Raw genomic sequence first — 16469 nt, forward strand, 5'->3', positions numbered from 1 at the left:
GGCACTGAGTCAGAGCCAGAGGGCCTTCCTGGGACCCCCACCCCCATCCCCACCCCAGTTGTGTGACCTTAATCGTCAAACCAGCTCCATGCCTCAGTTTTTGCCTGTAATAAAGTGAGGGTCCCTAAAAAGGAATTATTCAATTACTCATTACTTGTCAAGTTTTCTTGTTTGTTTAAGAGACAGACACACTATGTAGCTATGTAGCCTAGGTTGGCCCCCAAACAGTCCTGCCTCTGCTTCCCGAGTGCTGAGACCACAGATGTGGGTTACTAGGCCCAACAGCTGGGGCCACTTCTATAGTCATTACCTCATCTCAAAGCGTATATAGCTCCGTGCTCAAGCTGGGACCCAGGCCCCTAGCCTCGGTTTCCTGCCCACAGGTCTTTTCCTTAATGTCATGTCAACCCCACAACCCAGCCCACTCTATGTCCCCCCCACCCCAGTGACCCATCCCTCATCGCGTCCTCCTGTCTGTCCACACGTCCCACGTCTGATGTTGGTACTTTTCCACGTTGGACACCAGCCGGCTGTCCGGGGGGGGGGGGGGGGTCACACCTGCCCACGCCAGGCAAGGCCAGGCGAGCTGGTGGCCACCAGAAACCCCGACAGATGGCCCCACCCTCCCCTAAGGACCCTACAACAACACCCCGCCTCTCAGGCCACCTGAGGTCCCCAGTGGGGCAGCCTGAGGCCCGAGCCTGGGGACAGGAAGCCCAAGGCCTGGCTACCCTGAAAGCCTCTTTCAACCTGAGCCTCCTCCCGCCGCCACCGACTCCTCCTGCGGAATAATATTTGGGCTGTTGGCCCGGTTTGGGGGGGGGGGGAGCGGCGGGGGCCAGATCCGGAGGCCGCCGGGGAGAAGCCAGAAACCGCAGGGCTTCCTGCCTCGGGCCGGCGACCCCCAGGCCCGGGGGAGGGCCGGAGCCCGGGGAGACTGAGGGCCTTTCTCTCGGCCCCAGTTGTTTTTTCCAGGAACCGGGAGGAATTCCCCAGGACAGCCAGCCTGGTGGGACGGCTGACAACTGGGAGCCAGCAAGGCAGGGGGCGGGGGTGACACGCGGCCCGGGCAAGGCGGGACTGCGACAGAAATAGAGGGACCCGCCTGCCAGGCGGCAGGTAGAGGCGGAAACTCTGAACTGGGAGAGGGAGGCCAAAGAAGAGAGCCAAGGAGGGGCCAGAGTGTGGGTGACTAGAAAGACTGACAGAGTGGACCTAGCTCCATAGGTAAGTGATTGCTATAGCGTACTCCAGTTGCTGGGTTCCAGCCCCAGCACCGAATACACCAGAATAAATCAGTATAGACCAGGTGTACATCCCTGTAATCCTCGAAAGAAGACAGAGGCAGGGGGATTGCCATGAGTTTGAGCACCCCAGAGTATGAGACCTTCTTTCAAAAATAAATAAAATAAAGGTCTCTCTCTCTCTCTCTCTCTCTCTCTCTGTCTCCTTTCTCTCTCCCTCCCCCCTTCAAATCTTGCATTCTTTTCCCTTCTTCCCCCAAATTGAATAGCCTATAGTTTCTGTAGGTTTCTATAGCCCTAAAGCTTCAGGTGTGTATGTGTGTGTGCGTGTGTGTGTGTGTGTGTGTGTGTGTGTGTGTCTGCAAGGTGGGGGAGGGGTGATGGCCTTGGTCACTGCAAAGCCACCTCCCCCCTGGCTGCTCTGGCCCCACTACTGTGCGGGGGCTGCTATCTATGAACAAACTGTCCTTGGGGTCAGGGACAACAAAGAGCCAAAGGTCACATTGCTGCTTTTCCCCCCCAGCCCTTCCCCCACAGAGGCCACCAGCTCCCTGGGATAGGAAGAAGGGCATAGAGGAACACACATTTAGGTGTTTGAGCCTCACAGGGTCCACCAAGAAAAAGACACTAAGAGATGGAGATGGTGCCTTTTTAATGGCCAAACACAGGCAGTATTCCCAAGCCCCAGACAAGAACTTGACCTCAGTAGGAACTCCCGACACCCACACTAGCCCTTTCTCACAGACAGGGTGGGGATGGGCTTCAGAGAAAACTCATAGGGTCTGCTCACCTCTTCCCCTCACCCAACCTCCACCAAGGAGATGGTGATGGCAGGCCTGTGGTAACCATCTATCTTGGTGCATAGCAGCATGCTGAGATGTCACCTTGCCAATACAGTGACCTTCCATGCATCCAGAATGTCAAAAAAGACACCATGTGATATGGTGGCCAATTTGGCATCTGCTGAACCAAGAAGTCTGCCAAAAAAGAAAAAAAAAAGAAAAAAGGAAAAGAAAAAAAGAAAAAGAAAAAGAAAAAGAAGAGGAAAAAAAAGAGGCGATCCCAGGATAAAATGAGCCAAAGAAGATGTGTTCTGTCACATACTCAAAAGGTCAATCAAGATGTCCAACACATCATCCAAAGGACCAGACATGTGTCATCCAACATCACGACCATCAGGCACCCAGTGGATCAATCACCCAATGGCTTCACTTAATATGGCAGCTTTCATAGTACACCAGTCTAACTGCCTTCACAATATGTCCAACATGACCACCTTCGCAGCACTTCCAAACGCATCTGCCTTCCTAATACCCCAACCCTAGGCCTACCAAAGAGTCCATGGCAGTTACCACAGTAGCCAATGGGTCATATCACAGTAATAGACCAAATAAGATGTTAATTAATGGGACAAGCAAAGTGTAACCAGAAAGATCAGAGCCCAAGAACGTTGCAGCCCACGCCCATCATGGCGTTCCCAATTGCGCTGCTAGGATGCATTAAGCAGAGAGCGGGAATAGAGGCTCTGGTAGTAGACTCCAGGCTCCCCACTCTCAGCCCCGTAGCCCCCAAACCCCACATCCAGTTTGGAAGGTGTCGATGTCTGTTCTGACATCAGGTTGTTGATAGAGAAAGGGTGGTTGAAGTTATAGGGCGCATCCAACTTTAGTTCCCCCGGGAGCTCCAGGCCGCTGAAATAAGGTGTGGACGAAGGAGGTGAGGCGCAGTCCAGACCCCCCACATCATCCCCACTCTGGGCCTCGGGCTCAGATGGCGTAGGCTGGGGCTGAGCCGGGGAGGTGACTGCAGTGGCAGCTGTAGTGGTGGCAGAGGTGGCTGACCCCGCAGTACCATTCCTGCTGGCCGATGTGGCGCTGTTTCCTTTCTTTGCCTTCTCCTCCAGCTTGAAGCGCTTCTGCCGGCGGAGATAGCAGCCGTTCTCAAACATGTTCCCAGAGCTGGGATGCAAGGCCCAGTAGGAGCCTTTGCCTGGCTTGTCTGGGGAGCGTGCCACCTTGACGAAGCAGTCATTGAAGGACAGCGAATGCCGGATGGAGTTCTGCCAACGTTGCTGGTTCTCCCGGTAGTACGGGAAGAGGTCCATGATCCATTGGTAGATTTCACTCAGGGTCAGCATCTTGCCTGGAGCCTGCTGAATAGCCATGGTTATGAGAGAGATGTAGGAATATGGTGGTTTGGCGTGGGCCAGTGGCCGCCGGTACCCCTTTGCCATCTCTTTTCCATGTACAAGCCCGGGCCCTGGGGCTACATACCCGGAAGCACTGCCTCCGGTGCTGCCACCAGTGCCCAAGCTTGGGAAGGTGGGCCCCAAGGGCGCAGTGGGGGCTGGGGGTGCCAGGGGTCCTGTAGGCAGTGGGGAGGCCTGAAGCCCTCCGGGAGGGTAGGGAGAGCTGAGTGGGTTCAAGGTCATGTAGGAGTTGAGAGGGGCCATGGTGGGCACAGGATTCACTGGAGAATACACCTAGAGGGAGAGAGACAGGGATACATCAATGGATTCACACTCTACTCAGCAAAAGAGCTCTCCAATACATGTCTACCCATGTATTTAGAGGTAGTCTCATCTAGCCCAAGCTAGCCTCAACCTTGCTATGTAATCCAAGGATGACTTTGAATTCCTGATTTGTCTCCAGCTTCCAGTAGCTGGGTATATAGGTGTAGGCTGGCATGCCCAGCTCACCTTCCTGTCCAACCTTTTCCATGAATCCTGTCCATCATTACGTCTCTCCGGAGGTAGCTACTTTCCCAAGTCCTGTCTCCTGCTTGCACTCCTGGGCTCTGTCCCCTTCCATACCTTCAAGGCCATGTTTGAACACTGTTTCTAGTGTCTTAGACTCTTTGAAACCTTTTTAGGTTAATGACATTTCCTTTTTTTTTTTTTTTTTTGACTTTTTGTATTTTCGAGACAGACAGGATCTTACCATGTAGAGCAGGCTGGCCTCGAACTCATAGATCTGTCTGCTTCTGCCTCCTGAGTGCTGGGATTAAAAGCTGTGCTACCAGTGCCCAGCAAGGGCATTTTCAAAATCACACAGAAGTATCAGTTCTACCAGGTATGGTGGTACAGGTCTGTAATCCCAACTATGTGGGATGCTAATGATTACAAGTTCAAGGCCAGCCTGGGTTTCAGAGACTTCTAGGACAGCCTGAACAACTTATTAGGATAGTGTCACAAAATAATAAAAAAGAAGGGCTAGGGAGGTGTGGCTCAGTGGTCAAACCCCTGCCTAGAACCCCCCAGTGAGGGGCTGGGGGTGTGGCTCAATGGTAGAGCCCCTGCCTAGAATCCCCCAGTGAGGGGCTGTGGGTGTGGCTCAGTGGTAGAGCCCCTGCCTAGAATCCCCCAGTGAGGGGCTGGGGGCGTGGCTCAGTGGTAGAGCCCCTGCCTAGAATTCCCCAGTGAGGGGCTGGGGCGTGGCTAAATGGTATACTGCTTACCTAGCATACAGAAAGCCCCTGATTCACTCTCCAGTAAATCAAAAGAGAAAGATTTTCATCAACCTTTTGTACCCTTATGAGAGTACTACACGTTTCTTATTGATCTGCAACATCTGCTATTGCAATAGGCCAAAGGTCTACCACCTGCTCATGTCCTGCCTGTTGTGTGGCAAAAATGGAAGACAGTGTCCCTCTTCCCTCTTCCCATTAAGCCCTATTTATTTGTTTGTTTGTGTTTGAGATGAAGCCTTACTGTGTAGCTCAGGCTGCTCTGAGACTCAGTTTAGACAGCTTCTGAAATGCCGTAGTTACACTAGTAAATGAGCGCTTCTTTAAATTAGGGGTCAGCAAGTGGCTCGGTGGGTAAAGGCACTTGGCGCCAAGCCTAACAACACAAGTTCGATCCTCAGGACCCCACCTGGTGGAAGGAGACAACTGGCTCTTGACACTTGTCCTCACTGTGGCGCTTGTGTGATCATATATATTTATGCAATAAATAATACGTGTAAATAAATATAGTTTTAAACTACATTAATGCATTTTTAAATTTTAAGTTTTACTTTTGAATACAATAATTATCAACAGACATATCCCAGATCAAAAGAAACTGGTACAGGACTGGTGGCATGGACTGTAGTCCCAACAGTGGGCAAGGAGAGGCAGGGGACTACTGAGCAAGACTATCTCCAAAAAAACCCCCCCAAAACAAAAAATCCAACCAACCAAACAAAATACCAAAAAAACAAAAAAAACAAAAAAAACAAAAAAAAAAAAAAAACAACCCAATATGAAACTGGGGTCTGTAATAATTTTTATCTTTTTTGTTTTTTTCAGACAGGGTCTCTCTGTGTAACCCTGGCTGTCCTTGAATTTGCACTGTAGATCAGGCTGGCCTTGAAATCATGGAGCTCTGCCTATCTCTGCCTCCTGAGTGCTGGGATTAAAGACGTGCACTAGCACTGCTCAGCTTCTTCAATACATTTTGTTTCTGTTTTTTTTTTTTTTTTTCCAGACAGGGTTTCTCTGTATAGCCCTGGCTGTCCTGGAACTCACTTTGTAGACTAGGCTGGCCTCGAACTCAGAAATCTGCCTGCCTCTGCCTCCCAAGTGCTAGGGTTAAAGGCATGCACCATCACTGCCCAGCCTTTCAAATACATTTTTAATAGCGTAAAGACTTTGAGGGATGGCTCAGCAGTCAAGAGCAACCACTGCTCTTACCAAGGACAGGAGTTCAGTTCCCAGCACCAACACTAGGCACCTCACAGCTGCCTGTAAGTCTAGCCCCAAGCAATTTGACAACGCTAGCTTTTTTTTTTTTTTTTTTTAGTTTTTCGAGACAGGGTTTCTCTGTATAGTTTTGGCTGTCCTGGAACTCACTTTGTAGACCAGGCTGGCCTCGAACTCAGAAATCCGCCTGCCTCTGCCTCCCAAGTGCTGGGATTAAAGGCGTGCGCCACCATGCCCGGCAACGCTAGCCTTTTAAGCACCTGCCCTGATGTGCTCATAATCACACTCATATGCACAATTAGAAATAATTTTTAAAATGTAATAATTGGTTTTAAATGTCTCATTTCACAGTGGTGCCTGGCTAGAATGCTGACATTCAGGAGGCTGACACAGGCATTTAAGGCTAGCCTGGTCTACATACCAAATTCCAGACTAGCCAGGGCTACACACTGAGACACTGCCTTTAAAAAGAAGAGAAAAAGCCGGACAGTGGTGGTGCACGTCTTTCATCCTTGTACTCAGGAGGCAGAGGTAAAAGCATCTCTGAGTTTGAGCCCAGCCTGGTCTACAGAGCTAGTTCCGGGATAGCCAGGGCTACACAGAAAACCCGTCTCAACAAAAATAAAAAATAAAAAAATTAAAAAAAAAATTTTTAAAGGGAAAGAGGTTCTGAGAAGAAATTGAGAAATCAATTATTTGATTTGAAAATAATTGACAAATCAATCAAAATTAGCCAAGTCAGCTAAAATTTTGATTTACATAACAAAATCAATGGTTTTCCTTTTTTTCCTTGCTCTTCCTTTTAGATTTATTTTATGTGTATTATTGCTTTGCCTGCATCTATGTGTATACACCATGTGAGTGCCTGATGGCCACAGAGGCCAGAAGAGAGCGCCAGATCTCGTTTCCTGGAAGTTGTCTTCCAATCTCCAATTGCGTTTGCCTGGGATACTCCCCCGCCTCGCCCCCCATACAAATACTCAAGCACACACACATGCACACAAACCCATGCACAAATGTGCACATGCACATCCAGAGAAACATATACACACACATACAAGCACATGCAAACACACTTTCCCTCATAAATAAATGGAACAAAATTTAAAGACCTTGAAAAACATTTACAGATGTACCCCAGTTTCAGACATGTTCACAGAGGGGAACACATGCCTCTTAGCTCAATGAGACATGATACACACTCCTGTGTCTTCTAGAATCACCCTCAGGCTCACCGTGGAGGCTCACACCTGTGATCCTGCTGCCCTAGACCCCAGGGCAGGAGGACCCACAGGCACTGAGGAACAATCTGGTTATACATTGAAATAGTTTTTCTGACAATAAGTCAGCAACTGTATAAGTTTCAGCTGGTCTAGAGGGTTTTGTTTAACTCCCTTTTTTAAGGCAGGGTCTTGCAATGACGCTCATGTTGGCCTGTAGTCCTTCTGTAGAAGCGTCGGCCTCCCTAGCACTTGGATTACAGATATGGACCAACATACTGAACCTTAACAGGCATCTATTCACCAGCCACACTGTGCCAGGAACTGACCCAAGCATTTCACAGGTTCTGTCTCTAATCCTTACCAGCCTATGTGTGTGTGCTGTTATTACTGTGATACTGTTTTGCGGTTGATGCTGAGGCTTGAATGCCAGAATCACACATACTAGGCAGGGACCACTAGACCACGCCCCCAGCCCCTCCCTGGGGGATTCTAAGCAGGGGCTCTACCACTGAGCCACGCCCCCAGCCCCTCACTGGGGGATTCTAAGCAGGGGCTCTACCACTGAGCCACGCCCCCAGCCCCTCCCTGGGGGATTCTAGGCAGGGGCTCTACCACTGAGCCACGCCCCCAGCCCCTCACTGGGGGATTCTAGGCAGAGGCTCTACCACTGAGCCACGCCCCCAGCCCCTCCCTGGGGGATTCTAGGCAGGGGCTCTACCACTGAGCCACGCCCCCAGCCCCTCACTGGGGGATTCTAGGCAGGGGCTCTACCACTGAGCCACGCCCCCAGCCCCTCCCTGGGGGATTCTAGGCAGGGGCTCTACCACTATTACCCCTTGCTTGAGAGGTGTTATGATACTCATTTTACAGCTGAGTCAGCTATGGCCCAGAGAAGTTGTCAGGAGAAGAGGAAGAATTTTGATACTCTAAAACCTGAGCCCTACCAGTGTCCTGGACCATAAGATGAAAGCTGTGGTCAAGATAGCCAGACATTCCACCCTTGTAGAGCTGAGCATATCTAGTCGGGAGCCAGTTATCCCGAGGACAATGGAAAACACTAAGCATATCAGATGGTTCTTCTCTTTCTAGATATACTTGCTCTGTCTACCCACTTTCCTCCCTCCTCCCTGCCCCCTCCCAGGTGGGGTCTCAGGGCACTGGAGGGGACCTTAGACTTGGTGGTGACTGACTGGAAACCACCTAATTCCTGGTTTTCTGCCACTGCAAGCATTAGCTGGACTCGAGGTCCAGAAAACAAAGGAACCTGCCAGAACAGCGAAGAGTCACAGGCAGGTTACAACCACCTTCACCAGACTCTCCAGTTAGCTCTTTTTTTTTTTTTTTTGGTTTTGGTTTTTTCGAGACAGGGTTTCTCTGTGTAGCCCTGGCTGTCCTGGAACTCACTTTGTAGACCAGGCTGGCCTCGAACTCAGAAATCTGCCTGCCTCTGCCTCCTGAGTGCTGGTATTAAAGGCATGCGCTACCACGCCCGGCTCCAGGTAGCTCATTTCTCCTTCCCTTTGACAAGAGCGTTAGGCAGCCCAAGCTAGCCTTGAGCTAACATAGGATAATCTCCAACTTCTGCCGCTACCTCCCAAAAGCAGAGATTACAAGCATGGGCCAGCAGGACCAGCACAGTTGGTTTCTACCATGCTGGGGACAAAGCCAGGGCTGCCTGCACGCCAAGCAAGCGTTTTACCAACGTGATCCAGCCTACACCCCAGATAGCTTTTTTTGCTCTTCACATTTTTCATTATATGTAGGTATCTGTATGTGGATATCTGCAAGTGAGTGTGGGTGCTGGGGGCGGGGGCAGAAGAGGGTTTCAGCCTCTGGATTGGGAGTTACAGGCAGTTGTGAGCTGCCCAATGAGGATGCTGGGAATTGAACTCAGGTCCCCTTACAAGAGCAGTGCCCTACTCTTAACACCTGAGCGCCCGCTCTCTTCCCCTCTCTGTAGCAGCCACAGGAAGCTCCTTCTAGCAGACGAGGATGGCCAGCCCCTACTGCCCCCACCTCTCAGTGCAGACTTTACAGGTGTTGCCACCACACAGGGCTCTGTAAGCAGTTTTCTGTTTGTTCTCTCACGGTCTTCTTCCCTCCTCTCCCTCCCTCCTTCTGACACAGGATCTTACTATACTGCCCTGGCTACCTTCAACTGTGTGGCAATTCCCCTGCCTCCCCCTCCCTTGTGCTGGGATTAAAGGTGTTTACCACCCCCACCCCCACCCCACCCCGCTCTCCCGCTGTCCAGTCCTGTGTCTGGACCCTAACTCTAACCCTCCCCTCCTCCCCGTCTATCTCCCCAGTCTTCTCTCCTCTCACTTAGTGCTTGCTTGTCACTCACTGCCTCAGTCTCCCTTCCTTGGTATTCTCTTTCTCCCTTTCCCCACTCCCCTTGTCTGCAGTAATTCTTTGTATTGCCATCGCTCCAGGAGCCCAGTTCCTCCTCTCCTCCATGCTGTGGTCTTCCCACCCTGGTAGGCTGTTTCTGTCCCCACCTCCGGTCTTCGAGGGTAAAGTGTTGGCCTCAGGGGGATCCACACAGCCTCTTAATCCCTTGGCACCTCACTCCACTTCTCCAACTTTAGGACACCAGGGCTTTCCTTTTCTGGCTCCCCACCCACCCGGAAGTCCTTCTTGAGGTCTGACCTCAAGCACTCCAGCTGCTCTCATCCACCCTAGGCTTTCCCACGCCCCATGGCTGGGATGAACCCCTGACGTCCGGGTCTGAACCGGATCTCCCCTCCCTCAGGGTGCGGCTGAGAGTGGGGGGAAGCCCTCAGGAGACCTGCCTCCTCACCTGGGAGTCTGGAATTTCTATTTGTTTCCTTATTATTTCTGGAGAAGTGTGTGCTAGTGAGCAAAGCCTGGTGACTTACCAGTTCCAGAACCAACCCACCCCAGCACACTGCAAGGTGCCTTACTGCCCTTCTCTGCAATTGGGGGTGGGGGCAGAGGGGAGTTGTTGGGGTAGCTGATGTGTATCTAAGGTCCCAGGGAGTTACTCCGGGATGCTCAGTTTCTGAGAGCCGGCTAGCCAGAGTAAGACACAGGTATCCACTTGCCCCCCACCAGCAGTTGGGGTTTTTTTTTTTTTTTTGTTGTTTTGTTTTTCTGTTTTGTTTTTTTTTGTTTTTTGTTTTTGTGGGGCGGGTGGCCTTGTCCATTCTTAGTTCCAGATGAATGTACCCCACCCACACTGTTCTCAAGAGGGAGGTGGGCTCTCCTGTGCTGTGCAGGTGCTGTTGGTGCCCTGCGGAAAGAAGTCAGGGGCACCTTCAGACTTTAGCTCCAAACCTTTCCATTAGTTCGTTTTGTGGATACTTCCAAATGACATGTAAGCTGGCCCTCACCTAACTCTCCTTCCCCCAAAGTCTCATTCTGTAGATTAAGCTTGCTATGTAGTCGACCTTAGAACTTCTCATCCTCCTGCCTCAGCTTTCCAAATGCTAGGTTTACAGGCATGCATATCCACAACTGGTCTGTCAATTTCCGTCAGCCTCTACATACACTGTCTCCTCAACTGAGGGCTGGGGAGCATTCACACAGTACTCCCAAATTTTAGTTTTTCTTCTCTAGAACCCTCAACTAACTTCTTCAGATGTGTCCCCAGAAGGACAGACTTGTAGTTGGCTCTCTTAAATCCAATGCTCAAACTCCCAATGACCTGAGATACCACCCTGGCTTCTGCCTTCCTACAAAGTCACCAACACCTCCAGCCCCCTCCCTTTCTACTTCTGCACACTCCCAATTCCTTCCCGGTCAGCTCTGCCCCACCTCACACCTCACCAGACCTAGGACAGGCCCCTCCCGGGCACCTCGCCAACTCCAAGACCAGCTACCCCTAGGGATCCAGGAGTCCAATTCCACAACTTGGAAATACAGACCCTAGCCACCTCCCTCAGCCGCTGAAGCTTGACTTGTTCGAGAGCCCCCCCCCCCCACCTTAAGCCGTCTATGTCAGGAGCTCATGGGTCCAGAACCTCGGCCCTTCTCCCCACCATCACAATATGGACTACAGGGTGCAGAAGCACTCGGACAAACGGGAGTTAGACGTGAAGAGGGACTTTCTGTTTGTTGGGGTGAAGGAATTAATGTAAGTCTAGCAATGCCTAGATGGTGTACATTCTGGAGAGCCCCTGCTGAGGGTCGGGGTAAGGATGGCTGACTCCTGCCACACAGATGTGGATCCTCTTGTCTTTTGATCTTCCAAGGCTGACGTCATCTGAGGACTAGTCTACCTAAGCCACCTGTTACATTAGATTCCTCAGAAGGACCCCCGACCACCCTATTTGTGCCCCTACCTTAGCTCCTCAGCTGATCTTTATCCCGGAACCTCAATTCTGACCCCCGACTGCCCGAAGTCCCCCAACCCCCGTCTTCAACCCTGAATTCCGGCACAAACTTTTCCTTACTGCGGACTACCAATGCCTCTTAGTCTCTGTATTTCTCCTCTCTACTACAGAACTCATTTCTCGAGGTCCTCCAGCTCTATCGCTCTACCCTAGAGCTCCGGTTCCCACCTCCAATTTGTTCATTCGACTCAGGGGCTCGACACCTTTCAAGTATAACTTCGAGGTTTCATTGCTAACATTTTCTTCCGTTGGAAGCAAGCCTTCGCATGGATCTGCAGTCTAAATCGTTCTCCCAAACCTTGTCCCCCGACTCCCACACCTAGAATCTGTGTCCTCAGGTCTGTTGCTCCCACCTGGGCCCACACCACAGCGCCTGCTTGCATTTAAGCCCCACACCTGCCCCCCATTTCCCGCTCCGCCATCCCCGAGGACACACCTCGCCCGCCTCCGGGTAGTAGCTCCACTCGGCCAGGTCATGAGCCTCCATCTTCACTGAGCCCAGCATCCCCGGGGCCTGCGCCCCCACACACCCAGGCTGAGGCCCCCCTGGGGGAACCGAGTGCTTCGGTCTCTCTACAGGCACTAGCCCCGAGTTCCGACCTGAGGCACACAGCCCGGGAGTCCCGCTGGCCCAGGCGCCTTGGGAGGCAGCCACTTTTTATAGCCGGGACACCCCCTCCCGGGCCCGCCCCGGGCTCCCCGCCCGCCTCCCCGAGCGCGGCGCCCTCGGATTGGGGCGCCCCCTGCGGGATCTCAAGAAGAGAGACCTCAGGCACTGGGAGCCTCGGTCCTGGCACCTGGAAGCTTGCGATGGATGAAGAGTCGGGGACTACAAGGCGTGGGGTAGAGAGCCACACCCTGCTGATCCCAAAAGCCCTAGAGCAACAGAGCGGGAGCCGGGGAATCTTTCTGCCTCTAAGTGTTTCATCATCTCCAGCTAAAGGAGGGAAACTCTAGAACCCCGCATGTCTTCCACGAAAGAAAGGAGGTTGACAGAGCTCAGGACTCCACAAGTCCCTATACAACACCGTTTAAGTAGCCCGCAGAGATTCCTGAAACCACATTCCCATTGGACAGACAGGAAGACTGAGGCTTTTGACGTCTGCGAATGTTGCAGGCTCCGTACAGAGTCAGGGTCGGCGGTGGAAAGGCTCAGGGCTTCTGCTCAGACCCCATTAAGGCACCAGATCTCCTCTAAGACCCAGAAACTCCACTCACAGCACTCTCCACTCAACGTTAGCCAGCCGTCTAGGGAGAGGGACTCCGGACCGCTGGGAACTCCATTTCCCAGAAGCCTTCGTTCCCATTTCCGTCCGGCGCCTGCGCAGCGCGGACTACATTTCCCAGAAGGCATGGCGCTCGAAGGCCGGAAATGGCGGCCGCTCCGGTGGACGCCCGGGGAGGGCGGGCGGCTGCCGACGCGGCACGCCTTAGGGGCGGGGACCGGCCGCGGTGCCGGACTCCATTTCCCGGCGGCCCTACTAGTGCAGCGCCTGCGCCGTGTCACGGCGGCGGGCGGAAGATGGCGGCGGCGGCAGCGTCTGCGGAGAGGCGCTGCTGAGGGGGCGCGAGGGGGACAGAGGCCGGAGTCGCGGTGAGCGGGTGGCGGCGTGAGGTCCTGGGGTGGGGGGAGGGGGGGCGCTGACAAGGCCGGGGCGCGAGCGATGGGGAGGGCCTCGGCGAGGGCCGGGAGCAGCGGGGTCGCGGGCCCCCGCTTCTTCCCACACTGCTCGGGACCCATCCTTGCCTTCTTTGGCTTCCCGGTCCCCCGGGGCCAAAGTTCCACCGTGGCCGCGCAGACCTCCTGGGCCACCAGCCTGGCCCTGGCTCGTCCCCCGCTCCGCACACTGCTGCACCGGGCCCTTCACTTCCCCAGACTGGCCGTGTGCGAAGCTTCCCACCTCCGGGCCTTTGCACAGGCTGTTCCTCCCCAGTGTCCCCCGCCCTGGAAACGTGCTGTTATCCTTCGGCCTAACTCCCTTTCATCTTCGGGGTTGGGGGGCTCGGCACCCCACGTCACTGCCCCTGCAAAACCTCCGTTTGCCTCCCTCCTTCCTCAAATCCGCCTGCTGAAGGCTCTCCTAGGTCCCCTTGCCTTGCCTTCTCGTCACGTGTGGTCGAACTTGTTATTAGGATTTTATTTGTGTGCTGCGTGAGGAGGTCCCTGACCCTGGGCTCTGTGTAAGAGAGGACAGAGTGTGTCCTGGTGCCTGCCTCCCAGCACAGCTCGCGCCCAACATACACTGGTGTTGCTTAGGCGATGCTCGTTGAATGAATACAGAAAATACAAAAAACAAACAAACAAACAAACAAACAAAAACACTTGGAGATCCACTCTTTAGGATAACGGGAAAGTCATCGTACTTCCTGGTGGGAGGGGCGGTTCAATGCTGAGCACACAACCAGAGAGGGGAAAACAGTGTTAATGTTTCTGATAGCCAGACTGCAAACATCCCGGCTGTCCTTCAGTGGGAAGTCTAGCAGAAATCACTATATTTACGTAATAAAATGATTTGCAACCGTGGAAAGAAAGGAAGGTGGAAAATAGACTGAGCTCAGTATTTACTAAGAGAAAAAAAAGTGAAATAGAAAATAGTTTCTATAAAGTTGACCATCAGCTTGTCTTGGAAGTTCACATGCGTGGATTCAGCCAATCTTAAGATTGAAATAGTCAGGAAAATGGTTTACACTGACTTTAAAATTTTACATCCTCCCTCAACAATACAATGTAACAACGTTGTTTACATTGTATGTTGAATTAGGTCATCTGGAGGTGATTTAAGCCAGACTTGATGACACAGACCTAGTTAAGAGACTGGGGCAGGGGGATTACAAAGTTACTTGGCACACAAGTGCTCTTACTATACAAGCCCTGAGTTCCCCAGCTAGCACAGCCTAAGAGATGATAACAGTATGCTAGAAGGTCTGTGTAGCACTTGAACACACTGGGAATGGAGCATGGGGCTTTGTGCATAGTAAAAACCTGAATACCAAGTGAGCTATGTGCCCAGCCCAACAGTGCCTCATCCATCACCTCCTCCTCCTCCACCGCCACTACCTCCAGGTTTCTCTTTGTAGCCTTGGTTGTCCTGGAACTCACTTGGCAGACCAAGCTGGTCTTGAATTTGTAGAGCTACGTCTGCCTCTGCCTCCCAAGTAACTGGTATTAAAGGTGTGTACCAGCACCTGGCTTTCTTTCTCCCCCACCCCTTTTCTCTTTCTCTCTCTCTCTCTCTCTCTCTCTCTCTCTCTTTCTTTCTTTCTTTCTTCCAGCGACTCCAGATGGGTTTCAAACTGAGAGCGTCTTACCTCTGCCCAGAGTGCTGGGATTAAAGGGGTATGTCACCCTATCTGGCCAAACAGTGCTGTTTTAATTTACGGCCTGATTTTTGATATGAAGGGAGTCCTGGGGGTCAATTTCTGATACCGATAGGCAGCTGAACATCCATTTTACTAATTAAAAAAAGAAAAAAAGAAAAACAAAAAAGAGAAATAGGAATATATACTCAAGACAAAACAAAGCCCAGAAGATTAAAGAGGAAGGGGAGTTTTGCTGGTTCTTGGTGTATCATCCAGAAGGAGGGTGGAGTTCCTTATGTTCTGGTTCCAGGAGCAGTGTGGTATGTCATGTGGCCATGCCCCTTGGCTTAATGAACAGACATGTGGCATGGCAATGGTCAGAAGCATGGAACAAAAGGAATGCATTGGATGTGGGGTGTGTGTGTGTGTGTGTGTGTGTGTACATTTGGAGTAGGGAAGGCCTCACTAAGGAGGCCCTCTTCTGGGGGCAGAAGAGGCCAGCTGACAGCAGGGTGGCCAGAGGGAGGTGGAGGCCTTGAGGACAGGGCTGTGGCTATGGCCCTGACTCTAAGCAATATGTGGAACTGACCGGCAGCCTTCACATCTTTTTTTTTTTTTTTTTTTTTTTTTTCTTAGTTTTTCGAGACAGGGTTTCTCTGTATAGCCCTGGCTGTCCTGGAACTCACTCTGTAGACCAGGCTGGCCTCGAACTCAGAAATCCGCCTGCCTCTGCCTCCCAAGTGCTGGGACTAAAGGCGTGCGCCACCACGCCCGGCTAGCCATCACATCTTTAAAAAGATAAAACTTAGCCAGGCTAGTGGCTCATGCCTTTAGTCAGCACTGGGAGGCAGAGGTAGGCAGATCTCTGAGTTTGACGCCAGCCTGGTCTACATAGGGTTTATAATCCACTTAGACCTACCAAATTACTTCCACTCCATAGCTTTAAAGAAAAAGATCCTGGCAATAAACTTATTTATTTGCATGTGATGTCTAGCAGGGGTGTTGCTATTTAGTTTATAGGTTAATCCCATTTAAAATGAGTTACCTCCACCAGAGGTGGCAGCACATGCCTTTATTCCAAGCACTCGGCAGATGAATCTCTGTTCAAGGCTAGCCTTGTCTACAGAACAAATTCTAGAACAGGGTTACACAAAGAAGCCTTGTCTCGAAAAAACAAAAGAGCAAAAACAAAACAAAAAAGATAACAAAACCTTAGTTACCAGCAATATTGTCTTCTAGATTTTCAGTTGCCCCATTTATATTTAGGAGTAATCTAAGCTGGCTTTTTAAATTTAAGTTTTATGTTTATTTTGCATATATGGACTATTGCTTCTATTTATGTCTCTGCACCAAGTGTATGTGGAGGCCAGGGTCTCACATCCCCTAGGACTAGAGTTAGAGTTTTGAGCTGTCCTGTGGGTGCTGGGGATCAACAAACTCAGGTTCTCTGGAGGAGCAGCCAGTGGCTTTCACCAGCTGAGCTGACTCTCCAGCCTCAGTTCTATCTTTTAAAACACCTAGTTTAGCCTTTTTCTCTTCTTCACACTGTATCCAGCTCAGTGTAATCCTCCTGCCTCAGCCTTTCTTCATATAATAGATTCATTCATTTTCTCTCTCTAACTCTCTCTCTCTCTCTCTCTCTCTCTCTCTCTCTCTCTCTC

At 51.6% G+C, this 16469-nt stretch overlaps 2 protein-coding genes across 4 annotated transcripts in view; one reads left to right on the forward strand and one right to left on the reverse strand.

Annotated features, from left to right (window-relative positions):
• Window positions 1–1878: 1878 nt before the first annotated feature.
• Foxa3 (forkhead box A3) lies at window positions 1879–12135 on the reverse strand. The gene is made up of 2 exons (NM_008260.2): window positions 11945–12135; window positions 1879–3726 (listed from the first exon to the last, which is right to left on the reverse strand). The coding sequence occupies exons 1-2, from the start codon at window positions 12011–12013 to the stop codon at window positions 2734–2736; spliced, it is 1062 nt and encodes a 353-aa protein (NP_032286.1). The 5' UTR covers window positions 12014–12135; the 3' UTR covers window positions 1879–2733.
• Window positions 12136–12972: 837 nt separating this feature from the next.
• Sympk (symplekin) overlaps window positions 12973–16469 on the forward strand; it is a 30247-nt gene continuing 26750 nt past the window's right edge. For 2 of the 3 annotated variants that reach the window (NM_026605.2, NM_001360713.1), the window contains exon 1: window positions 12973–13102. The gene's annotated coding sequence lies outside the window, so the exon portion shown is untranslated. The remainder of the gene's footprint in view (window positions 13103–16469) is intronic. The other variant, XM_006540332.3, reaches the window with a different exon arrangement.

The sequence above is a fragment of the Mus musculus genome, chromosome 7, assembly GCF_000001635.26.
Source record: "Mus musculus strain C57BL/6J chromosome 7, GRCm38.p6 C57BL/6J".
NCBI lineage: Eukaryota > Metazoa > Chordata > Mammalia > Rodentia > Muridae > Mus > Mus musculus.